General features: G+C 42.4%; 2 protein-coding genes across 2 annotated transcripts; both read left to right on the plus strand.

Annotated features, from left to right (window-relative positions):
* Positions 1–381: 381 nt before the first annotated feature.
* On the plus strand, positions 382–8047 carry tubb5 (tubulin, beta 5). Its single transcript, XM_066683515.1, has 4 exons — positions 382–516; positions 4228–4336; positions 5138–5248; positions 5523–8047. The coding sequence occupies exons 1-4, from the start codon at positions 460–462 to the stop codon at positions 6578–6580; spliced, it is 1335 nt and encodes a 444-aa protein (XP_066539612.1). The 5' UTR covers positions 382–459; the 3' UTR covers positions 6581–8047.
* A 1335-nt stretch (positions 8048–9382) lies between these two features.
* On the plus strand, positions 9383–26451 carry mdc1 (mediator of DNA damage checkpoint 1). Its single transcript, XM_066683514.1, has 12 exons — positions 9383–9435; positions 10983–11139; positions 11412–11972; positions 12236–12311; positions 13624–14684; positions 14777–14827; positions 17019–17291; positions 18239–21555; positions 21642–21824; positions 23002–23127; positions 25048–25158; positions 26134–26451. Exons 2-12 carry the CDS (start codon positions 10995–10997, stop codon positions 26317–26319), a joined length of 6090 nt encoding a protein of 2029 aa, XP_066539611.1. The 5' UTR covers positions 9383–9435; positions 10983–10994; the 3' UTR covers positions 26320–26451.
* Positions 26452–26574: the final 123 nt, after the last annotated feature.

Genomic DNA, 26574 nt, shown 5'->3' on the forward strand with positions numbered 1-26574 from the left:
GTATAGCAGTAGTAGTAGTTATAATACCACTAATAGTAGTAGTAGTAGTAGTTGTTATAGGTAGTAATAGTAGTTATATTAGGAGTATTAATAGTGGTGAATATAAGCAGTATTACTAGTATATAGTAGCAATAGGGGTTATAATAGCAGTGTTAGTGTTAGCAATTGTAGTAGCAGTTATAGTATCAGGATTAGTAGTAATAGTAGTAGTAGTAAATGTAATTAATATTTATTTTATGATGTTTTAATGTTTCAGGCCCGTAGTCCCGCCTAAGGTGTCTCCCTCCAACCAATCAAGTCACTCCACCGCTGCTTATACCCTCCCCCTCATTAGCTGAGCCTCGCTCTGGAGCGAGCCCAGGATTATAAAGCCTTTGTCCGGCCACACTCACTATAACGGAGCCACGCCGTTAGATTTACTCCCGGAGAGAAGACAGTGCAGCACCTTCGGCTTTCATCATGAGAGAGATCGTTCATATCCAGGCCGGCCAGTGCGGGAACCAAATCGGTGCCAAGGTGAGAAGATAAAACTCTGCATTCTGATTTGTGAAACCGGAGATCAATAAAGAAATATGATTTTGAGAGGAGTGCAGTGATTAAGACTGAGCTGCCACAATGAAACCTCCCTGTCTGAGACTGCTGTGTCTATTTTACGTTAGAGGAATTAAAAATGGTTATTAATAGATATGAATTTCGTTGTCCTTCTTAACCCTTAGCATGTTTGCATATATATGTTATATATATATATATATATATGTGTAAATTTATAAAGCCTTATACTCTTTGTATTATGAAGCTACAGGCCTAAATAACGCTATGTGATCAACATGTAGGTCAATTTATATTTTAAAACAAAAATTATTTTGTATCATATTTTGTCCTATATTCACTTCAATATAATGAATTACTGCCCTTTCATTTATTAAACCTAATCACAAATTTAATGATAAAATGCCTAAAAGTCTGTGTTTAATATTTGTTTTTTGGGGAAGAAATCCCTGTCTTTTCTTTCCCTTTTTCCTCTCTCCATCTTTTCTTACCGGCTAACGGGCGTGGCCAGCTTCTTGTGAGAACTGTTCCGGTCCACCTTAAATGATAATTGCAACTGCTGCAACATTTAAGGTGGACCGGAACAATTCGCGCCAGACGCCAACTCAGCTAAGCTAGCCGTCCTTAAAACAGCATCCAGAGTTATTTCTATGCTTTATAAGTCTTAAATGTTTTCCAACATCTTCTTAACATGTTTTAATAAGCACCAGAATGCATTTATTTCTTCCAAATTCGACGTTATTTCTGTCTTCTGCATTCTCCGTTCAGATGAATGGGAAGGGTGGGGCTAGAGGATTTGTGACAAAGGAAACAGTTTCTTACTGTTAAAAACCTCTAACATTGGCCCTACACAAACGTCTCTTGGACATTTGCGAGTTGTTTAATTAAAATTTCATTTGTTTATTTGGGTAATTATACATTTTTTTCAAAGATTTGTCGCTTTTATTCCCCATCTCTTTTCATTATTGGAGACTGGAAAATGTCAGTCTAATGGCAAATCACAGCCTATGATAAGAGGATCTCCTTTCTAATCTGCTATTAACCCCCTTATAGCTTCTACCAAAAAAAAATACCAACAGTTTTATTGGTGTTTATATTTAAAAAGGTTTTGAAAATGGTCTAATGTCCCATTATAGCTTAGAGGAGCACGATAGAACAATATTCAGTGTCTCCAAAACCATACATTTACAGAAGAAGGAGAAAAAAAGCCTAGATTTCGATGTAAGTTTAAGTAATTCAGTTTTCATTCTAAGCATTTTAGACCACCTCTGCTGGTCTGTCTCATATTAAAATTAGAGGAAAATTCTTTCAAATTACCTCAGAAATATTAAAATTATAAAAAGAATAATATACTGTTTCAGCATCACAATTTTATTGGTGTTTTTCAGCTTAGAAATGGGTGACATTGCAGAATTTTAACATTCTTCTGAGAATCCTGCTTTTTTAAGCAAATCATGAATAATTGATCAAAAATTATTGAATGCAATTAGTCCAGTGAATCAGATTTAGTACATTTTGTGAAATGTTCAATAAAAATCATTGTACCCAGATTTGTACATGTGCATTATGTCTGTGTGTCGTCAAATTGTATTTCCTGAAAATGGGTTTAAATATGGTGATATGAAATGAAACAAAACAAGTTGTAACCAGGGTTTTTGAAGGTAGATTTAAAGGCATGTTTTCTGTTGATAACAGTATTTTGGACATAACGCCCATCCCTTACTTCAGCCATTTAATGCTATTGGATAGAACTCATTATTAAGAAACACTGTGTGGGCGTTTTTGACTGCACCGAGATTGTCTCGAACCCAGCGAGGGTCACAGCGGGTGGGGGTGGGCTTCAGCAGATGGAATATGTGGCTATTCTAATGGATCTCCCAGCTGCTTCTTCTGTCAGCCTGCGGTTCAAACCAGATTCTGTCAGGATGGCAGGTTCAGCAGTGCTGTCTTACACAGGCTCTAATTAGGGCTGTGTGATTGTAGAGTTTGCTAATCATTGCTGCACTCTTGGTCTTTGAGGTATTGATCTCTGACAAGGCTCATTTGCGCATGAGTCTTCTAACCAATTGCAATATTTTAGACAATAATGGAAATGTATACAAGCCTCTGCAGAAGATAAAATGATACTGAGAATGATTTTTCTACTCTGTCTTAAAGCTTTAAGAACAGGATTTCTGAAATGTGTGTATATTTATTGTACTCCAGAATAACAGAATATTTATGGAGATTTCATTGTTTCATTTGCATATTTCCCAGCAATTTTACCAGACTGAAAATTTGGAAATTCCTGCTTATAATAGAGAGTAATATACAAACAGATCACCATAATTTACTTAATACAGCCACTGACATGTCACAGAATGTCACCATATAACTGGTGTTTTTCTAAAATGATATAGTGCTAGAAACTAGACGTGAGAAAAGGAACTAGACACAAAAGAAACTGCTTTTGTTCTGAGGGCAATTGACTGGGAGAACCAACGCCCAAACCTCAACATCACTATAAGTGTTTGTTATTAGTTGCAACATGCAACATTAGTTGCAAAAAAAAGAAAATGCAATAAAAAATATTTGAATGAACAACACAGCCTCTGTATTAATGTATTAATTATTCATGCAGCCACCTAAGACTGGATTTTAGAGATGTAGAAAATACAGAGATTAATGAAAACGTGAAGCTGGTCTTTGTGCAGATGTCAAAATAAATTGAGGTTACACTGTTTTTTTTTTTCAATTGCGGACATTCGCGAGTGGCATGTGTGGTGACAAGGCACAATTTTGAGTTGGTTATATAAGGTTTAATTGATGGGTCTGATGACAGCAAGGGTTTTGCTTGGCATAGTTTGATGGACGCTTTGGGAGTTGTCCATGCCACTCAGCACTTCGCTGCTTGTTTGTCCTCATTCTTTCAAAGCAATTACTGCCCCTATACCTTGAGACCCATCTTTAATGGCTATCCATTGCTCAATTTGCTTTCTCTTTCCCTCTCTCTTCACTCTCTCTGTCTTTAAGATTAAGGTCGTTTAGGAGGATGGGCAGATAGCTTATATTTCCTTATGTTGCTTTTTGATGCACATTAATCCCATGCTTACATAGAGAATATACTAGTAATAATTCTCCAAACACAAGACATTTTGGAGGCAGTAGGAGATACATTATTTAACATTTAATGGGAAAGTTTGCTGATTATTTTTTGGTTATATTTGAAGAATATCAACAGTATTTTGCAAGAATGGTCAAGACGCTGCTGGTGTTCTCTTAACAATGGGTGAGCCTCCCCAGACCTTAATGCCACTGAATGCGGTTGGGATTTCTTAGATTGTGAGAAACAGAAACAGCAACTGAACTTTGGAACTGAAAACGAATCATCTGAAAAGAACGGAAACTGTAATAAAGGATAAAATGCAATATCACTGCATTCCTAATGACAGCACTGTGAGACACCAGGACACACAGACCTTAGGGAACAGGAGTTTGATTTTAGATGGGGTTATTGCTACTGGAATTAGAATGGTGATGTTATGTCCTTTGTTCCCTCTGTTGTTCCACCCTCTGTCTGTATAAGCACCTCATGACAAACAATCTTTCTAAGTGGATGGGATAAAAGAGTGTTATTGTGTAGTGGAATGAAGGAGTCTGATTGCAGCCTTATCTTTTTTTTTTTTTTTTTTTTTTCAGTTCTGGGAGGTGATCAGCGATGAACACGGCATTGACCCGACAGGCACCTACCATGGGGACAGCGACCTGCAGCTGGACAGAATTAGCGTCTACTACAATGAGGCTACAGGTACTACACTGGAACAAATACTGTTGTGTGCATAGGTTTTGTCAAATTAATTTTTTTAATTGATTTTCTAAGTGAAAATTACAACTGAAAACGACTCATTTGCTGAATTTAACATGTCTGGAAAAATGAAATCGGTATTATGGAAAAGTTCAATTCTCTATATATTTATTTATTTATTTATTTTTAAAAATTGCATTTAAAAACTTATTTAAATTTGTTTACTTTGACCAAGATGCCAAACATTTTTCATACACCATGTACAATCCAAGTCATATAAGGTGTACTACATATAAATACAAACTATATTACATAGCCGTAGCTCACACAAGGTCTTCAATAAAGCATTAATATAAACTAATACAAGCAAACTATAATCCATATCTGCATTTTTGAGTTATAAGTCAATAGTGTAAATGTTTGTATTAATACTAAAGTTAACTGCAATATTATAAGAGAGAGAAAAACAAACATCAATGAATGGAGCTTAATATAAAATGACCGCAGTGGAAAGCACAACTCGCTTTCATGAACTGAGAAGAATGGGGGTAAAAAAAGAAAATGTTATTGTTTATAACAGGGTCAGGTTGTTGTAAATGCATTATTACATTGTGTATATGTGGCAGAAATAGAAATTTAGTTCAGGTAAATAAGATAATCATATGATTCATTAGGAGACATCATGAGACTTGTTTTTCAGTGGAATGTGTGGTTTTTTTATTATGTACTGAGGTGTCTCTCTCTCTCTCTCTCTCTCTCTCTCTCTCTCTCTCTCTCTCTCTCTCTCTCCTTTTGGTAATGGAGGAGGTAAATATGTGCCTAGAGCTATTCTAGTGGACCTGGAGCCTGGCACCATGGACTCTGTCCGATCTGGGCCCTTTGGACAGATCTTCAGACCCGACAACTTTGTATTTGGTGAGTCATTGTGAACAAGAGCACTAGAGAACGTTGAGCTGTTATGATTTTCTAAAATCCTGGAAAATCATATTCAGCTTTTCATCCAGTTAAGAGGTTATTTAAGTAGCCTTTTATCATGTCTATGTTTCTTTTAGTTCTTATACAGATAAGAAATGTTTTTGTACTAGGCATTGATTAGGTGAAGATCAAATATTATGAGGATTGATTTACCAGACGAAAATGAGTCCTAGATATTTGCTGAATCGATGTTGTCATTATATTTATACCATAGGTCAGAGTGGTGCTGGTAACAACTGGGCTAAAGGCCACTACACAGAGGGAGCCGAGCTGGTGGACTCAGTGCTGGACGTAGTACGTAAAGAGTCTGAAAGCTGCGACTGCCTGCAGGGTTTCCAGCTCACACACTCGCTGGGTGGCGGCACTGGGTCCGGTATGGGAACCCTGCTCATTAGCAAAATCCGCGAAGAGTATCCCGACCGCATCATGAACACCTTCAGTGTGGTGCCTTCTCCTAAAGTATCTGACACAGTAGTTGAGCCCTACAATGCCACTCTGTCCGTCCACCAGCTCGTGGAGAACACAGATGAAACCTATTGCATCGACAACGAAGCCCTGTATGACATCTGCTTCCGCACACTCAAGCTGACCACGCCCACTTATGGAGATCTGAACCACCTAGTTTCTGCCACAATGAGCGGTGTCACCACTTGCCTTCGCTTCCCAGGCCAGCTGAACGCCGACTTGCGCAAACTGGCGGTCAACATGGTCCCCTTCCCACGTCTCCACTTCTTTATGCCTGGTTTTGCCCCTCTGACCAGCAGGGGAAGCCAGCAGTACCGCGCCCTCACCGTTCCTGAGCTTACTCAGCAAGTCTTCGATGCCAAGAACATGATGGCAGCTTGCGACCCCCGTCACGGCCGCTACCTGACAGTTGCCGCTGTTTTCCGCGGCCGAATGTCCATGAAGGAGGTGGACGAGCAGATGCTGAATGTCCAGAACAAGAACAGCAGCTACTTCGTGGAATGGATCCCCAACAACGTCAAAACAGCCGTCTGCGACATCCCGCCACGTGGCCTCAAGATGGCCGTCACCTTCATCGGCAACAGCACGGCCATCCAGGAGCTGTTCAAGCGCATCTCCGAGCAGTTCACCGCCATGTTCCGCCGCAAGGCTTTCCTTCACTGGTACACGGGAGAAGGCATGGATGAGATGGAGTTCACCGAGGCAGAGAGCAACATGAATGACCTGGTGTCCGAGTACCAGCAGTACCAGGATGCCACTGCCGAGGAGGAGGGCGAGTTTGAGGAGGAGGCAGAGGAGGATGCCTAAAAATAAGAGGAGAAAAGGATTGGGAGAGGGGCAAAGGGAATGGGAGCAGGATTTGGAGAGTAGTGCAGGGGTGTCAAAGTAAGGTTAGGGATGGGATGATACAAAAATAATCACAAATGACATGTCATTGACCAAAGTTATCTTGGTTTTTGATATTTTCACAGCATAGTTTGAACTTATTTAAACTCTTAACAAATAGACATTTCAGCAAAAGTATTATACCAATAGACTCCTTAAAAAATGCCACTCATTCAACATTCAACACTGAAATAATAGCGTATTTTAAACCGTGATAAATCATTAAAACTGGTAAACTGCCCCATCCCTAACCCAGGTCCTGGAGGGCAACAACCTTTTAGAGATTAGAATTATGTCTAAACTTAACCTGGGGTGGAACGGTATACTGCACTGTTGTTTCCTTTTAGGGCCAAAGTTTGACACCCCTGTGTTAGTGGTAATGTGAGGAGGGGGAAAATGTAGCACAGCACATACGGAACCCCACCGTACGTGTCACCAATGAAGTAGAAGTTAGCAGTAGATATAAGGGGCCAAAAACAACCAGAGGAATCCTGAACGAATGTTCTTGAACACAGAATGGGGAACAAAATCAAAGGAAAGGACTCAACACTAGTAGGAATAGTTTTTTTAATTTCCATGTTCCTTTCTCTTCTTCACTCATGTCCTCACTTCCTCCCTGTCTTGGAACCCAACGTAGCTTTGGCCAGTCGGATCACGGATTGGCAGGTTTGGACAGAGTCAGCGCCACCAGATGAGTGAAGAGATGATTTGTGAAATGGTGAGGATGATTCCCTACAGCGGACATGGGTGTAAAGAGCATTATTTCGTTTTTTATTCCCTTATGTTTTACTACTTTTTACTTGCTTTACTTTATAGACAGTCTCGTACATGTGAAACCTCTACTTTTAGAGCAGATACAAGTATGATTGTAGAAGTATTCCTCCTGGCATGAGCATTGCACTACAATGGGACGACTTTGACGCCATTTCAACATGTCCTCCTTCAGTGAGGATTACAGTATTAAGTCAAAATTGTTTACAAGGAATGGAGGGCTTTGGGGAAAAAGTTGAGTAAAGGCATGGTTCAGATTGAAATTGTTTGGTCTCTCCACCTGGACGCCAACCAACGTCTGCAGGGGGAAGACATGGAGAAGTATTAATGGAACTGGAAGACTGCAGGTCAAGTGGAAAAAACTGGAACTATGGGAAGGCTGGTTCTGGAAGGTTCAGAAGAATGTCGCTGCAAATTTGAGCATGGAACCCACTGAAACTTGGAAGTTGCGTCCTGTATCTGAGCCCAAAGCTTTTAAAGTTTTTTTTTTAAACACACTTGTGATTTATTTTTCATTGTTTAAGTGTTAGGAATGTCCTTGCATTTTATACTTCAGTTTCCTATTGGGAAAAAAAAACTGAGCCTCTGGACAAAAAAAATCAATAAAATACATTTGAAACTGTAACTGTAATTGTGTGTTTTTTTTTCCCCCTCGTCTATATCTGTTTAAACTGTTCAGACATCAGGGTCCTATCATCAGCACTATGAACAATTCTAGTAAGTTCTAGAATGGAGTACGTATTTTAAAATCAAACCACTACATATAAACCCTGAAAACAAAGAGCACTTGGACATCTTATGTGTGGATAATGAAAATACTTCCCTAAAGAAACAATTAACAATTTGAATATATTAATGAAAAAGTCAGACTGCTATTAGTCATCTGAAATATTATTCATTCATTATCTGTAACCCTTATCCAGTTCAGGGTCGCGGTGGGTCCAGAGCCTACCTGGAATCATTGGGCGCAAGGCAGGAATACACCCTGGAGGGGGCGCCAGTCCTTCACAGGGCAACACACATTCACTCACCTACGGACACTTTTGAGTCTCCAATCCACCTACCAACGTGTGTTTTTGGACTGTGGGAGGAAACCCATGCAGACACAGGGAGAACACACCACACTCCTCACAGACAGTCACCCGGAGCGGGAATCGAACCCACAACCTCCAGGCCCCTGGAGCTGTGCGACTGCGACACGACCTGCTGCTATCTGAAATATTAAATATATTCAATTAATCACACAGCTTTTGTTAAAAAATTTGACATCTAAATGTTCATATTTGATTAGATGTTTTGGAAAGCATAACTTTGGGACAGAACTTGTGGTTCAAGTACATCATTCCAGAAATTGTCCAAAATAAAATACAATACGTGGCCAAAGATTTTGCTGGACACTTGCTCATCCAACTGCTACAGAGGTGAGGCTACAAAACGTAATAAGGTTTATTGTTCCACTAACTTCCAGTAAAATGTATTTGTTCTTGTGAAATTATAAGTATGATCCCAGACAACACTATTGTGAGTCTCATAGGGAGCCAGCTTTTTCCATAAGTCCACTGTTAGACACCAAGGGGCAGTAAAAGGACGAGGGTGGGTTAAACAGTGGGCTCACCTGAACTGTACTCTGAAAACAAAATCTATATATGAAGCCTGTAGCAGATTGACATCATTTAGAGTCCCACCCAAAGCCCAAGCCCATATTGAACCCCGCTGGGACTCTTTCAACCCATGTGGAGACCATTAATGTGTGCAGGCTGGAATCATTCCTACACCTCACCCCTTTCTATAGGACAGCGGAATGCGCGGGGAAATGTTTAACAATTAAAAACGTTGTTCGCACACTGTCCAATCAGAAGGCGGATTGTGTTGACTGACGTGTAACACGGCCAATCAGAATTGAGCGTTCTAAGTCATCAAATGCCGTTACCAAGGAAGCCAATCAGCAGCGATGCTTATTCAGAAGGCGGGGCCTTGATCTCCAGGAAGTTTACCACATTTTAAGGGTAAAGTATGAGATTTATTATTAAATGCAAAGATCGGGTTGGTGTTTAAGGATCAGTTTAACGAGGGCTCTCAGATACAGTCACTGCAGACTCCTGGGACTGTGTCAAGGCGCAACATTTTGGTTGATCTAATATTCGAAAGTGGTTTAGCAAATAGCATGTGTACAAGCGAAATAACTGTGCCGTAATGTCCTGTTACTTATCTAAACCATTGAAAAGATATTAAAAATATTTATGTGCATTAAAGTGCTGAAAAGTAAACGTTAATGGTTGTTGTTATTTGCTTAAATTTTGCGTTCCACCTTAAATGTTGCAGTTACCACTGGCGCCTAACCGACTTCTTATTCCAGTTGTCCGTTCCATCTTAAATGATGCAGCAGTTACCACTGGCGCATATAGGGAAGCTTAAAGACCGGCATCTTATTTCAGCAATCCGTTATACACCTTAACCAAAGCAGCCGTTACCACCAGCGCCTATAGAAAACCTTAACTGTCTTTTTATTTCATTAATCCGTTCCACCTTAAATGTTGCAGCAGTTTCCACCGGCGCCTAACTGACTTCTTATTCCAGTTGTCCATTTTACCTTAAATGATGCAGAAGTTACCACCAGCGCCTATAGAACACCTTAACTGTCTTTTTATTTCATTAGTCCGTTCCACCTTAAATGATGCAGCAGTTATCACCAGCGCCTATAGAAAACCTTAACTGTCTTTTTATTTCATTAGTCCGTTCCACCTTAAATGATGCAGAAGTTACCACCAGCGCCTATAGAACACCTTAACTGTCTTTTTATTTCATTAGTCCGTTCCACCTTAAATGATGCAGAAGTTACCACCAGCGCCTATAGAACACCTTAACTGTCTTTTTATTTCATTAGTCCGTTCCACCTTAAATGATGCAGCAGTTATCACCAGCGCCTATAGAACACCTTAACTGTCTTTTTATTTCATTAGTCCGTTCCACCTTAAATGATGCAGCAGTTATCACCAGCGCCTATAGAAAAACTTAACTGTCTTTTTATTTCTTTAGTCCGTTCCACCTTAAATGTCCCAGTAGTTACAGCATTCGTAAAAGTAGCCGAAAGCCACTTCTTAACGGGCCACAATGGACATACTCCAAGTTTAAAGTAGAACGGAATGTTTAAATAAAATACCCACAGAGGCGCCTGTGGTAAATGCTGTATAGTTTAAGGTGGAAAGTTGGTATAACAGGTTTCGTGGCTTGTTTTCAGAATGTACTATAATTTTAACCCTAGTTTTAATTAATTTTAATTAATTTAATAAAGTATTATATATTTTTCTAAGGCATCCCCTAACACACACACATTTTCATTCAATGTTTCACTCTGCCACACTAATTCCAGTTAAACAGGACTTCTATATAATATAATTTTTAATATTATAATACAGCTTGGGGAGCTTTCTTCAGGTACCGTCAATATCCACAATGTGCTCATAGAGGTATATATTTATCACAATGATAATTCTTGCCAACCTCAACAGTATGAAATATCTTCAGAAGCTTTACAGCCTTTCCACTTGTGCAGGTGAAGAACTGAATGGATGCAACCCAGCAGATAGACGACTCCTTCTACGAAGAGGAGGATGACACTGAAGAAGAGAAGGAACAGGGGGAAGGGAAGAATGAAAGAGAACCGCTGGCTGCATTGAAAGTGTTAAAGAATAATTACATCCCTGAAACGGGTGAGTATTCGAGACGCTACATATGTGCACCTTCTAAAATGGAGACCAGGCAGATGACCAAACTGTTACACTAGATTTTAGGATTTTTGTTTCTTCAACCTGGCAACCACAGAGCTTTGCTTCTTGTACTGTGCTGCAGTACACCTTTAAATGCTTGCTGTCAGTGTTACATATAAATCTGAACATAAAACAAACCAGAAAAGTAGGAGCGTGAAAACATATTTACATATATTTTCATATTGGATTTACATTCTCTTTCTCTCAATCCACAGAGGTGCCCCTCTATCAGGGGGAGAACGTTGTGGGCCGTGACCCTGCTTCTTGCTCGGTTCCACTTCAGACCCGATCCATTTCCGGACGCCATGCTGTCATCTTCATCTCCACATTCCGCCGTAATGACCGTCACCACGATGAAAGAGAGACTCTGCTGTGGGACCTGGGCAGTTTGAACGGCACCAGGAAGGGCCGCATTAAATTGACCCCTCATGTACGTTACGCTGTGACGGAGGGGGACAGCATTGTGCTCGCTGACCTTCCCTGCCAGTACATCAGCCTTAAGAAACCAGGGAGAAACACACACACAGCTAAAAACAATGAGAAAGCTAAGGATCTGACACCCACCAGCAGAGCCCTGGAGGAGGAGAAGGGACGGGGAGTGGAGAATGGAGCAAAGAGGAGTGTGTTACCGCCAGTGCCGTTATGGGGGGATAAAGACACTAGTTCTCATTCCCCTCAAACAACCCCCAAACAGCCTGAGAGGACTCTGGTGCCCGAGTCGGACTCTGACTCAGACGGAGAGAAGGATGGACAGAGGGATAGGAGGAGGCTTTTGGGTAGGTTGTAGTGGCTGTATTTTGAGATAATTTCCCCAGTGTTGCCTCTTATTGTCTCACAATCACAGCAACAGAAGGTAAACAGCTGAGCTTCAGCCTGTCAACTGGGTCAAACTAGGCACTGTGTGTTAACATAGAAATTTATAAGAGGTTTTCATAATTTGTGTAATATACATACAATCCTTTTTACTGTACCTATAAATATACTTCCACTCACATGAACCTCACGTTTCTGTCTTTTATTCCACTACTATTATTTTTAGCATCAGACTCTTCGGACCTGTCAAGCCCCACGTGTTCAACATTCTTGACGCCGGCAAACAAAGTCATTCCAGAAAGGTACGCTAATAAAAGAAGCAGATGGCAGTGCACATTTACTTCACAGGCCTTAGGGGCTCTCTTTAAAAGGGCCATATTATGAAAAATTCTGTTCTGATTTTGCTCCCCATGTTACATAATAAGGAGAATTCTGCGTTTACATAAGAGAGCAACGGCATGGATCAACCATGAAAAATAGACACAGTGAGGTCAGACCAGGGGCATATTTCACAAAGAAGGGTTTCTCTGTTTAGCCAGATACCTTAAGCCCAAAGTCAAGCCTGTCCAATAGGAACCTCCTTCAGCTCTTAGGAGTAAAAAGTCCTTATTCTGGGTTTAAGTTAGCTGGCTAACTGAGAAATCCTTGTGGAATACCCCCTAGTAAGAGAACTGAGCCAAAAAAAATGGGAGAAGGGGAATAAAGACAGTCTAAAAATGAAGAAAACAAGGGCTAATAAATAAGAGAATTTGAACAAGAAGTGTTAAAAAATAGAATAAGAAACATTCATTCATTATCTATAACCCTTATCCGGTTCAGGGTAGCGGTGGGTCCAGAGCCTACCTGGAATCATTGGGTGCAAGGCAGGAATACACCCTACATTTACTTACACACTCACACCTACGGACACTTTTGAGTCACCAATCCACCTACCAATGGTGTTTTTGGACTGTGGGAGGAAACCGGAGCACCCGGAGGAAACCCAGGCAGACACAGGGAGAACACACCACACTCCTCACAGACAGTCACCCGGAGGAAACCCACGCAGACACAGAGAGAACACACCACACTCCTCACAGACAGTCACCCGGAGGAAACCCACGCAGACACGGGGAGAACACACCACACTCCTCACACACAGTCACCCGGAGGAAACCCACGCAGACACAGGGAGAACACACCACACTCCTCACAGACCCAAGTAAAAATTGCACAAACAAGAGCATAGAAATAAGAGAACCGAGCAAAAACAGTGAAAATGAGAGAACTGAACTTCTGTGCCTTGCTTCTTGCTGCTACACCCTCTGAGGCGGGGTTAGCAGGGGCTCACTGTCATTTAAAGGTACAGGCATTGAAACCAGACGTTCTGAACAGGGCTGTTTGCACAGTGTAGGAATGGTACTGTGATGTCCTTGTGGTATTTTGACCAGAACACACAAACTTTCTATAAGGCCAAGGGCAACAGTTTTTTATATCGGGGGGGAAAAATGGGAATAATTGAAATGCTAGTTTAGCCACAAAGTGACTGTGCCCGAGATTCATGCTTCAAGTTTTAAACTAGCTGTTAGGTGCATGTTTTTTGCAGTTTGAAAATTTTATTTCATCTTTCCCCAGTGAGGACGAAAGCTCTATCACCCCATCCTCGTCAGCGATGAGCAGATTAAAGACAGACAGCCCCAGGGAAACGTCCTCTGACTCCATTAAACCTGCCGTCCTGAACTTCAATATGGACAGTGACACGGATGTGGAGGAAGAAGAAGAAGAAGAGGAGAAGGTGGTAAAATATGGTCCTAAGCTTCAGGATAAGGCTGCTAGCCCGTCACAGGTGAAACCAATAGATCCAGCCTGCATCCAAATGGACAGTGATACTGACGCAGAGGATGAAGGGCTGGAGAAAAGGAAGAGTCCCGAGATTTCAAGTGAAGTCACGCATAAGGACTTGGTTACACCAGCAGGTGGCAACATGGATAGTGATACCGACGTCGAGGATGAGAAAGTGGAAATAATAAAGAGAAAGAGTCCAGATATTTCAGCTGTAGCTGCTCAGAAGGACACAGAGGCCTCAGCTGGTCGCACCATGGGCAGTCTTTCAAAAGTAGAGGAGAAAGAAACATCTGAGACCAAATCAGGTCTCGATCAGAAGGCTCCAACAGAGTTCCACATGGACAGTGACACAGACGTGGAAGACGAGGATGTTCCCGTGACCACAAACCTGAAGACGCCTGTCTCTGCGCCCCTAGCCAATCCTGTAGGAGAATTCCACATGGACAGTGACACTGATGCAGAAGAAGAGAAGCCAGCAATAGGACTTGCGCTGATCTCAGACAGCGAGACTGAAGATGACGATCCATTCAAACCCACAAAAGGCAAAAGTTTGGAGAACCAGCAGACCCCACAGGTCAAAACCATGAAGCCTGACTCGGACAGTGACACGGATATGGAGGAGGACATCAGAGCGACCAGCTCTAAGCCACATAAAGACACTGAGACCTCCCTGGATCCACACTGTGGAAGTCCAGCTCCTGTTCAACTTCCTGCTGAAAAAGTACAAGATGAATTTAGGATGGACAGCGATACTGATGTAGAGGAAGAAGAGGAGAAGTTTGTGGAGGGAGAGCAGAAGGCTTCAGAAGCGGCAGCAGGGGTTAAACAGTCTTCTGCCTCAAGAGGAACTGGTGGGTTTACTATATTTACATCGTAAACAATTTTTAGTTTTTTTCCGCTTTGTGTAAATGAATACTTTGGTGTTTGTGTGCACGTTCTGCAGGTTTGTCAGAGGAAGAAATGGAAACCCAGGCATTTGACAGTGCATTTAAAAGTGAGTTGTCCTTTCTGTTGCCTTTTCATGTGTGGTTCAAGGAACATAATGTAAGATTTGGGATTGTTGCTCGTGGGCTCCCCCTACAGTTACAGAGGGTAACTCACGTTTCCAGCAATGTCCTGAATTGAAGGGGGAACTTTTAAAACCCTCCCTGTTACTGTTAACAACCCACCCTTTGCATTAAACAGTCATTCTATAATGTTTTTCAGCTGGAACTACATGTGATATCCGACCAGTTTCTTTAATAGAGTAATTCCTAAGCTGTGATTTAGCGTCAGTAAATTTCACTCGGATGTGGACATGAACAATACATGAACTGTACGTAAGAAATACTTGTAAATGATCACCTACAGGTCTAGTCTAATACATGAAAATAATAATAAAAAAATACTTTTGGCTATTCATCTTTCACGGTTTTCCTAGATTTTCCCTCAATATCCACAATATAGCGGCCGTAAGCCGCCTTGAAAAAACCTGCGAAGTAGCGAATTCGCGAAAGATGAACTGAGAAGTAGCGAGGGATTACTGTACTTTCATGATTGTAAAATTCAGAAGATGTTTCTTCCCAATTCGCTGTCTCTCCAGTCTGTTTGCCTTCTGGAAACCAGTCTAATTTGTTTACGAAGCCCCAGTGTCTGTAAATGAGTAAAAATACAAACTGGTATGCTAGTTTCTCTTTCTCTGCTCATGGCAGAGGCATCTGGAGTATTTTTAGAACCCGTTGAGAAGCATGAACCGAAATGAGGATATTGCACTATTCCTGCTCCATAAGTTGGTAATTCATTCATTGTCTGTAACCCTTATCCAGTTCAGGGTCGCGGTGGGTCCAGAGCCTACCTGGAATCATTGGGCACAAGGCGGGAACACACCCTGGAGGGGGCGCCAGTCCTTCACAGGGCAACACACACTCACACATTCACTCACACACTCACACTTACGGACACTTTAGAGTCTCCAATCCACCTACCAACGTATGGTTTTGGACTGTGGGAGGAAACCGGAGCACCCGGAGGAAACCCACGCGGACACAGGGAGAACACACCAACTCCTCACAGACAGTGACCCGGAGCGGGAATCGAACCGTGCCGCCCTAAGTGGGTAATATTAACTTATTTTTGCTGTTTTTGAATCACTTAACATGGAAATGTCTCCAAATTCAGGCGATGGCTTACTGTATTACCTACAGTGCTACACAAAACTAAACAGCTCCAGTTACAAATAAGTTTTTGTGGTAATTCAAGCAGTGAAGTTCAACGTCAAACAACAGTGGCTTTTCTCCTGAAACACACCGTTCCACATAAAAAGATGCTTATTGCAATGTAAACAACCAGAAAGAACTGCGTTTACCCACAATCATATAAGTTCCCTTTAAAGCGTGCACACCTGCCACGCCATCAAAAATAATTCTGCACACCCACTTTTTGCCAAAACCCATCCAATGGTCAATTTATGGCAACCCTCATGGTGGTGTGGGCTTGAGGATATTCTTATTCAAAAAAAGAGCTGTACTTGTTCCTAAAGTTTCCAGACACCACCTTGTCTAGCATTTCCAAGTTTACATTTGAGGAGGTGTTCGATATTATGCTGCCTACACGCTAGACAACACAAGGACGTATGTGCATGCAGCTCTTGTCCATCTAGAAGGCACATACATGGCTGAAGCAGGGGTGGAGTTTTGTATCATACACAACTGGGAATTAATTCACCGTATCGTCCTCCATCTTGGATTTTTGTCCACCATCTGGCTGTGCCCCCCACCCTCCCTCATTTCTATTGCAACATAGTAAAATAACTCTGTAATTGGCCATTTAAACCCTAAGCCAGCCAATAGGGTTGCTGGGGCTGTTTATGATCCGATTAGCAATCACATGACACAAAAGCATACTCATTGGGCCCGTCCATGTGTGCCCAACTCGCTAAACTGTTATATTTATATTACTTCTGTATATATTCAGATTATACATTGTTTGGGTGATGGACCTTCGTTTGACACCCTCTACATTTCTGGGAAGGCTTACCTCATTCCACATAATCACAACATTATTAAGGTTGGTGGTGTCTTTAATTAGCGATCCACAAGATAACAGTTTCCTCTGGTAAGCTTTGAAGATTGTGTGTTTGTGTTTTGATCGTTGGAGTTTACGACTGCATCACTCATCCTCACTCATGTCTCTGTTCTTTCTCTCAGGGCCAGCTCTCCCCTCTCTCCTCCAATCCACAGTCTCTCCTGGAGGCCGCAGTCTGGACAGCGAGGACTTCACTGTGGCCGAGACGCAGTCCTTTGTGTCTGACGCAGATGCCAAGCTGGATGATACACAACAGTCTCTGAGAGGCTGTGGAGCTTCAGCCTTCAGGCTGAGCCTGTCTGACAGCAGCCACCAGCAGCCAGAACCTGAGGAGCAGGCTGAAGCTTCTGACCCAGCAGAAGAGGACTGGACTTTGCAGCCTACACAGTCATACGGTAACTACGTCATTTGTTCTGCTCACATTTTTGTAATTAATACGATAGATATGCAGCTAAAAAATACTCCTGAATCCAACTCTTTTACTGAGTTTGGACGCGGCAATGCCCTTCTTTGAAATTCGAAGAATCTGGGTCAGTTGAAACCAGAAAATCGCCCGGTTCAAAACCGTAGTGTTCGAACACAACAAAACATGGCGGTAGTGTGAAGACGGTGTGAAAGTGAGCCCCGTGAAGTCGCTTCGCAACATCATCTGTGCATCGAATACTGAAAAAGGAACTTCATATGCTCCCCTACAACATTCAGTTGACACAAGAGCTGAAACCAGCAGATCACGCAAAACAATGTAGATTCGCCGATTGGATTTTGACTAGACACAAGAGGACAATAAAGAGTTATCGTTAATTTCAACGATAGGACGATTGCCTGCAGAGAAAGTGGAGGTGGTCATATGCTCGATATCATTTTTCATTATTAAATTGAAGCATATGTTGAATGAAATTAAATAAAACCTTTTGAATTTTGCTTCCATTTTGGCTGATTTGTTGCATTTTTAAAAACTGCTTACTTTATGAAACACTGAAAAAGTTGTATTTTCTCTATTAAGGGAATCCTAGGTAAGGTTTGCTACTTTTGCTCCTGGGCTCACCCTGCAGTTGCAGAGTGTAATTCACGTTTACAGCACTGTCCTGAAATCAAGGGTTTCCTACCTTCCTCCAAAAGTTACATAGTGTGGTCTCTGCAGTGCTGAGCCCAGTAGCAACGACACAGGTTCTGTTCTCCCTATTACTGGACACTAAAAAACATCACAATTATTTGATGGTGTAATGTTATATTTAAAATACTACCTAGTGTTCCCTTTAAGTGTCATTTGAAACCACATGTATTTGTGATTGGTTTAGCTATACTCACACTTATTATTATTATTATTATTATTATTTCTTAGCCATGAAGACCCCAGGAGTTAGAGGTGCTGGTGGTGCTGGAGAGAAGTGTCTGGATCTGGAGGCTACGCAGGCTTATGCAGCCGAAGTGGATCAAGACGAGGATGAAAAGGAGACGCAGCCACTGGCTGAAGGAAATGATCACATTGACACTAATAGGGTGTCTATTACTGGTAAAAGTGGGAGGAGAGCAGCGGAGGACGAAGGGGAGATGGTGGATTCTCATCCTTCAACTGCTGACACTCTAATCCTGGTCAGGAGTCAACTACTGGAGGAGCCTACTCAACCCTACGCTCTATTTACTGCCCAAACTCTGCCACTGGGAGATGATGATGATGATGAGGAGGAAGATTTCAGTGCTAGATCTGGGCCTAGTGAGACACACTGCAAAGACAGGAGACAGACTGATGAAGAGCAGACCCAGCCTATGGAACCAAGTGCAGGCTTCCACATGGCCATTGCTGAAACACTACCTATGTTGGAGGAAGACGAGGAATGTGAGGTGGAGAAACCGGGGGAAATGACTTCTAGCAAGGGCCTTCAAGGAGGGAGAAAGGCAGCTAGAATAGAGGAAACGCAGCCTCTTGAATCTGATGTCAGCACCCATCCTGCTATTGCTGAAACACAGCCAATGGCTGAGGATGAGGAGGGGCAAGGACAAGAGCAACAGAACAAAACTGTGACTAGCAGAAGGTCCCATAGGGGACAAAAGGATTCTAAAGCTGAGGTATCAAAGTCTTTTAAATCTGTTTCTAGAAACCGTGGTGCTACTGCTCACACTGAGCCATTGAATGAGGGTGAAGAGGAACAGGATGAGGAAGAACAACGTGAAACCATGACTAGCAGAAGATCCCGTAGAGGGAGAAAACCTTCTAAGGTTGAGGAAACAAAGCCTCTTGAGTCTGATGCTAGCAGCCGTGGTGCTATTGCGGAAACTGAGCCAGTAAAAGAGGACGAGGAAAATGAAAGTGAAACCACAGCAGGTAAGAAACCTCAAAGAGCGAGAAAAGCTAAAGAAGCACAGCCTAATGAACCTCATGTTGGTGCTCAAAAAGCCACGGGCGAAGACGAAGCACAGGAGGGAGAGCAACAAGGTGGACGCCAGAGAAGACACAGGGGGAGCAAGACTGCCAGAGCTGAGCCAACCCAGCCTCGGGAGTCAGACACTAACACTGATACACGAGACAAAACTCTGGGGGAGGAGGAAGATGAAGAGCAAGAAGCTAGCAGGAGAGGCCTCAGAGGAAAAAGAAAAGGAGTTAGAGGAAGAGTTACTGCAGAAAAAGAGGTCAAAAGTAACACTGCGAAAGAGGAAGACAGTGAAGAGGAGGCGGATGTGGGGAGGACGAGAAGAGGAAGAAAAAGCATGAGACCGAAATCTACAGAGAAGGAAAGGCTTGAGGAGAAGGATGAAGAGATTGAGGAACGAGAACCATCCACGAGAGAAGAAGAAGCCAGACAGAAATTAGAGCATGAGAGGAAGGAAAGAGAGGAGAAGGAAAGGGAAGCAAAGGAGAGGTTGGAAAAGGAGAAGAGCGAGAGAGAAGAGAAAGAGAAACTGGAAAAGGAAAAGCGAGAAACAGAAGAAAAACACAAGAGAGAAAGAGAAGAAAGAGAGAGATTGGAAAGAGAAGAGAAGGAGGAGAGGGAAAAAGAGGAGAAAGAGAGACTTGAAAAGGAAAGACAAGAGAAGGAGAGAATGGAAAAGGAGAAGAGGGAAAAAGAGGAGAAAGAGCGACTTGAAAAGGAGAAAAAGGAAAGACAAGAGAAGGAGAGAATGGAAAAGGAGAAGAGGGAAAAAGAGGAGAAAGAGCGACTTGAAAAAGAGAAAAAGGAAAGACAAGAGAAGGAGAGAATGGAAAAGGAGAAGAGGGAAAAAGAGGAGAAAGAGAGACTTGAAAAGAAGAAAAAGGAAAGACAAGAGAAGGAGAGAATGGAAAAGGAGAAGAGGGAAAAAGAGGAGAAAGAGCGATTTGAAAAGGAGAAAAAGGAAAGACAAGAGAAGGAGAGAATGGAAAAGGAGAAGAGGGAAAAAGAGGAGAAAGAGAGACTTGAAAAGGAAAGACAAGAGAAGGAGAGAATGGAAAAGGAGAAGAGGGAAAAAGAGGAGAAAGAAAGACTTGAAAAGGAGAAAAAGGAAAGACAAGAGAAGGAGAGACTTGTAAAGGAGAAGAGGGAAAGAGAAGTAAAGGAGAAGCGTGAAAGAGAAGAGAAGGAGAGGTTGGAAGCAGAGAAGAGGGAAAAAGAAGAGAAGGAAAGGTTGGAAAAGCAGAAGAAGCAACAAGAAAAGCTTGAACAAAAACGTGCGAAAGAAAGGAAGGAACAGGAAGAAAAGGACAGATTAGAGAGTGAAAGACAGACAAGAGACGAGAAGGGACAAACTAAAAAAGATAAAGAAAAAGTAGAGATGGAACAAAAGGAGAAGAGAAAGAGAACAAAAGAGGAGACGGAGGGAGTGGACAAAGACACCCGTCCAAAAGGAAAACGGAGAGCAGGGCTTGTGAAAAAAGAAGAAAAAGGAGATGAAGAATTAGAAGATGGAAATGTAAAGATCGAGAATTGTCGGGAAGTGTCGGGAGGTGCAGAACAAGAGGAGGACAAAACCGGGAAGGTCGGAAAGGAAGTGCAAGAAAAAGTGGAAACTGAAACGAAACCTGGCAGAGGTAGACGACTTACCAGGAAATCCACAGCGCCCCTCGCTGGCACGGAGGATCTGATGTCTTTAGATGTCCCAGCAAAAAGGACACGTTCACGCTCAAATTCCTCCAACTCCGTCTGTTCGGAGCAGTCTACGTCCACTCTGGATGAACAGAGCAAAGTCCGTGGAAGGGGTAAAGGGAAGAACCCTGCTGAAGAAGTGATTAGCAACAGCAGGCCGTCAGGTAGAAGGAAAACAGCCACAGCGCCATCTACTGTGATGGAGCTAGAATCTGGCGCCCACATTCGTTCTCGCTCAAACTCCAAAAGCTCTGAGAGATCTGGAAGCAGTGCTGAAGCTCAGAACAAAGGCAATGGAGGGAGAGGGAGGAAGAGTGTGAAGGTGGAAAAGCCAGAAGAAGCCCCACAAGAGGTAGTGGCAGCAGGAAGCGGAAGGCGAAGAGGAGGTAAACGACAGGAGTCTGGTGATGTTAAAGTAGAGGTGACGGAAAAAGGCAGTCAAGAGGAGAAATCGGATGTGTCTTCTGTCAACGAGGACAATGTTATAAGCCAAACACCCAACAGAGGGCGCAAGAGAGGTGGTGAAGCCACCGTGCTGGCTGTAGAAGCTCAACCAACTTCTAAAACACCCCGCCGCTCCCTAGCCACTCAGGGTCACAAGGTAGAAAACAGGATAAGCCAAGTAAAACTAATGTACACTGATTGGAAATGAATGTTCTCAGAGTCATGATTCTCTTTTGGTTTCAGGTCTTGTTTACAGGAGTAGTGGATGAAGATGGGGAGAAGGTTCTGCTCCGTTTGGGAGGTGGGTTGGCGAAAGGTGTGAGTGACATGACTCATCTGGTGACCGATAAAGTCCGCCGTACCGTCAAGTTCTTATGTGCTGTGGCGAGAGGTGTGCCAATTGTCACCCAAGACTGGCTGATCAAGGTGAGAGAGATTCCTAGTGATGTTATTAGGAACACCTACAATCACTGTCCATTTTATCAGCTCCACTGACCACACAGGAGCACTCTTCAGGAGGAATTCTTCAATTACAGACTGTAGTCTGTAGTTTCCCTGCATACTTTCTGAACTTCACCCTGCTTTTCAATGGTCAGGACCCGTCCAGGAACACCACAGAGCAGGTATGATTTGGGTGGTGGACTATTCTCAGCGCTGCAGGGCTACTACAGTTCTGGAAGCCCTCAGTGGCGCTGCTGAACTGAGAATAGTCCACCAACCAAAGACATCCAACCAACAGCGTCCTGTGTCCACTGATGAAAGACTAGAAAATGACTGACACCTTGTGCAGCAAGAGTTCTGCAAGGTGGACCAACGAGGTAGGTGTGTCTAACAGAGTGGACAGTGAGAGGATAGTTTTTAAAAACTCGAGCAGCACCGCTGTGTCTGATCCACTCAGCAGCACTGAAAATGAGAAATGTGCAGTATACAGGTGAAGTACACTCTGTATTTTTAGAACTATAAATTGCTCCCGTGTGGTCAGTTCAGCTGATAAAATGAACAATAAGTGTAAACACAAAGTAGGTGTTCCTAATCCGATGATCTGTCAGTGTTTATTTTACAGTGATATCGTAATGGTAAAGATTACACTCTTATACTGTTTTTACTTTCTTTTTTGTAGATTTTTATATTCGCAGCCCCTCACAGACCTGCCTTTATGTCACTCACTCACTCATGTTTAGCAGGTTTAAAATTCTCCTCCAGGGGGTGCTATAACCATTAAAATATGTTTTGCTTTACATCCAGTGGTGGAGCCAGAAAATGTTCATAGGGGTGGCCAGACTGAGACCATTACTCACACAAGGGTGGCACAGAAAATGATGCCTTATTTATTTTCTATGTGCTGTTGCAGTGGATTTAGTAGTGTTTCTTGATCATTCACTCATTTACTGATATAGGCATTGAGTACAGCGCCACCATCTGTTTCTTCCGCAATAATGGTTGCCAGCTATGGTTCTGCAAAAAAGTTGGCTACCATTGTCCACCCCCTGTTTACATCAAATACTTGAATGTCCTTGTATTTTAAGGTGTTTTAACTATATCTAGAAGTTGTGGTAAATCTTTATATCCTCTTTCTCTGTCTGTCCCCCTCGCTCTTGTACAGTGTGGTAAAGCAGGGACATTCCTCTCTCCTAATGAGTTCTTTGTGAAGGATGCAGAGCAGGAGAAGAAATTTAACTTCAAACTGCAGGACTCCTTGAGAGCAGCCAGCCGTCAGCCTCTTTTACAGGTACTTATTTCTGTTAAATTTGCGTCAAGTTCCAGGGTGTGCTTTTGTCTAGATCAGTGATTTTCAAACCAGTCTTAGAGGTCCCTGGTTTTTAAAAAAAAAAATTGGCCCTGGCATTTTGGACCAACCCGGCCCACCACATTTGAAAACGCACAACTTTTTCTGTCTCTTGAATGTATATACCAACTGTGCAACTCTTTAAAAACATACACCTTACCAACATTAAATATTGTATGTGTAATTTATTAACACTAAAATGTATACTCTACCATTCCAGAGTAATGAATCTAACATAGGCAAAAGACAAAATTATTAATTCATTCATTATCTGTAAGCGCAGCCCCCTGGAGGTGGCGCCAGTCCTTCACAGGGCAACACACACTCACACATTCACTCACACCTACGGACATTTTTGAGTCACCAGTTGACCTGCCAACATGTGTTTTTGGAGACACAGGGAGAACACACCACACTCCTCACAGAAAGTCACCTGGAGAAAACCCACACAGACACAGGGAGAACACACCACACTCCTCACAGACAGTCACCTGAAGGAAACCCACGCAGACACAGGGAGAACACACCACACTCCTCACAGACAGTCACCCGGAGGAAACCCACGCAGACACAGAGAGAACACACCACACTCCTCACAGACAGTCACTCGGAGGAAACCCACGCAGACACAGGGAGAACACACCACACTCCTCACAGACAGTCACCCGGAGGAAACCCACGCAGACACAGGGAGAACACACCACACTCCTCACAGACAGTCACCCGGAGGAAACCCACGCAGACACAGGGAGAACACACCACACTCCTCACAGACAGTCACCCGGAGGAAACCCACGCAGACACAGGGAGAACACACCACACTCCTCACAGACAGTCACCCGGAGCGGGACTCGAACCCGCAACCTCCAGGTCCCTGGAGCTGCTTGACTGAGACACTACCTGCTGCACCACCATGCCATCTCCAGACAAAAGTATATAAATTTTAAAAAGTGTGATTTTTCTTTCATTTCTGTACATTGTCTCTAACCACCAACATAAAAACTGCCTAACACATTTTCCAGGGCCAAAAAGTAGCTTAGCCTTGGCGTAGCCTACTGCTCACCCCACAAACAATAATGTTTGTGGGGTGTACTAATGTGTACTAAAGTGTACTAATGAAATTTGAATGCTGCCCACTGACTTACTGTTATTGTTGGTGAGTGGTGTTTTTAAAGTGTTCTCACATTTAAGACTACTTAGTTCATGGTGGAAGATACAAAAGTACTGACCTAGGCTTATTTTGTCCTCCAGTCAGTGTACACAATGTCTTATAATTAGCCGCTAGTGCTAAGAACGTTATTAGCTTGTTTCACCTGCGTTTACAGTACAAACTAACTTAGCCACAGAGCATTAGCCAAAATTATTTTATGGACGTTTTATTTGATCAGGTTTACCAAAAGGTTGGGTTGCTTTAGCTTATTCATTACATAGCCTAAGTGTTCTAAAAGCAGTCCAGTTTACCGCAGGTTCCACTACATGTTATAAATGTGAGCGGGTAGTGTTTTCATGGCACAAACTGAGTCATCGAATATCATTTGAGCATCGTTTGAATGCCACAACCTCATCTGAGTGTTGTTTCTGACCTTGTGTGTCCCGTTATGGCCTCGGTTTACCCGTGTCATGGCTGGCAGCTAGATTACAAACTTTGTCACCAAGCATAATCATCTCAGACTGGTTCCATGAACTGTGCACATGCCCCAAAGAATCCAGGCTATTCTGAGAATTGTTTATGTTTCAGTGTTTGTTAGTATTGATTTGTTTCAGGCACTAATGAATTTTAAACATACCTTCAATATTTCTTCTAAATCTTTCCTTCTTTGGTTACATCCACTAATGTGATACAATAATATCTGTTGCCTGCAGGGTTATGAGATCCATGTGACCCCCTCTGTTAAGCCTGAGCCGTCTCAGATGAAGGACATCATTGCCTGCTGTGGTGCACGCTTCCTTCCCAAAATGCCTTCTGCTCAGAAGGTGACAGCATACACTTACATCTGATATACAACTCTATAGTGAGGCTACCTGTGAAAGAACAACTTCAGCACTTAAACAAACACTACACGACACGTTGCATTTACTTATTTCAATTAGGCTTTTATTACCCAGTAAACAAGGAACGTCCCTGGACGTTCAAAATAGGTCTAAAAGTAGTCTGTCCGTCAAGGACATATTTTAAACGTTAATGGACGTCCAAATTCCATCTTAATAAGTTAGTGAAATGGTGACCAATCGATAACGTCAGCGGACGTCCAAAATGCGTTTTGTGCAAGTAATTTATTTCGGGACCAATTAATAACGTCAATGGACGTCCAAAATACGTCTAATAGTCGTCTTTTCAATGTCTGTGTTTGGACGTCTTTTCAACTTTCATTTTCAACCTTAAGAGAACGTTGATTAGACGGCAGTCATTACGTTATTTCAACGTTGAATCAACGGCTAAATGTTTACTGGGTATTATTTAAATATAGAATTCAAAACATATATGTTAAAATATTCTCTATTCATTTATGATCGCATACCAATTATATTTTATTTCCTGATCAGAATGAATGAGGTATTAAAGGGGAAATGTTTTACACCTTTTCCACAAGTGGGGTCTTAATGAAAGGTCTATGCCATGCTGTGGTCAAAATACCAAAAGGATTAAACACCACAGCATCATTCTCCCCCTATCTAAATAGCTGTTCTCAGAAGGACTGGTTTCAGCGCTTGTTCCTCTAAATGAGAACGAGGCCACCGTTTAGTTCAGCGTGAGAGTCAAAGCGTGAGGAAGTTCTTAGCCGTTTTAGCTCTGTTCTCTTTCTTCTCCAGTCGTGATTTCACACAGTGCTCCAATGACAGGGTTCTACAACTGTAATAAGAACTGGATATTTTTCAACTGAAAAACAAACAAAAAAAAAACATTTGCAGCCACGTTTGAGAGATTTACATTTTTTTTCTGTTTCTCAGGGTCAAATGGTGGTGGTGGTGTCCTGTGAGGAGGACCAGGCTCAGTGTAATAAGGCCCTGAGATTGTCTATCCCCGTAGTCAGTGCTGAGTTTCTACTGACTGGGATCCTGCAACAGAAAGTGGACCTGCAGACTCACGCCCTCTCGCCTTCTCCCTCTACTGCTTCTAAGGGCCACAGGAAATAGACTGGTGGAAGGAGATCTACTTCTTTTAGACAGAAAACGTAATGAATTATTACTAACCACTGTATATTAAAAGCTGCTATTGACTGTGAAGAGATTGCTGATCCTCCACGGTCCTGTCATTTTTAAGCTACCCCCGTCAAATAAACATTTATTTGCAAAAGAGAAGAGCATCTGGACTTTTTCAATTCTTTTGTCTTAAATATACAGTTTAAAACTACCTTTCTTCCACAAGGGGGCAGGGAAGTGATTTAAGAT

This window comes from Hoplias malabaricus, chromosome 10 (assembly GCF_029633855.1).
Source record: "Hoplias malabaricus isolate fHopMal1 chromosome 10, fHopMal1.hap1, whole genome shotgun sequence".
NCBI lineage: Eukaryota > Metazoa > Chordata > Actinopteri > Characiformes > Erythrinidae > Hoplias > Hoplias malabaricus.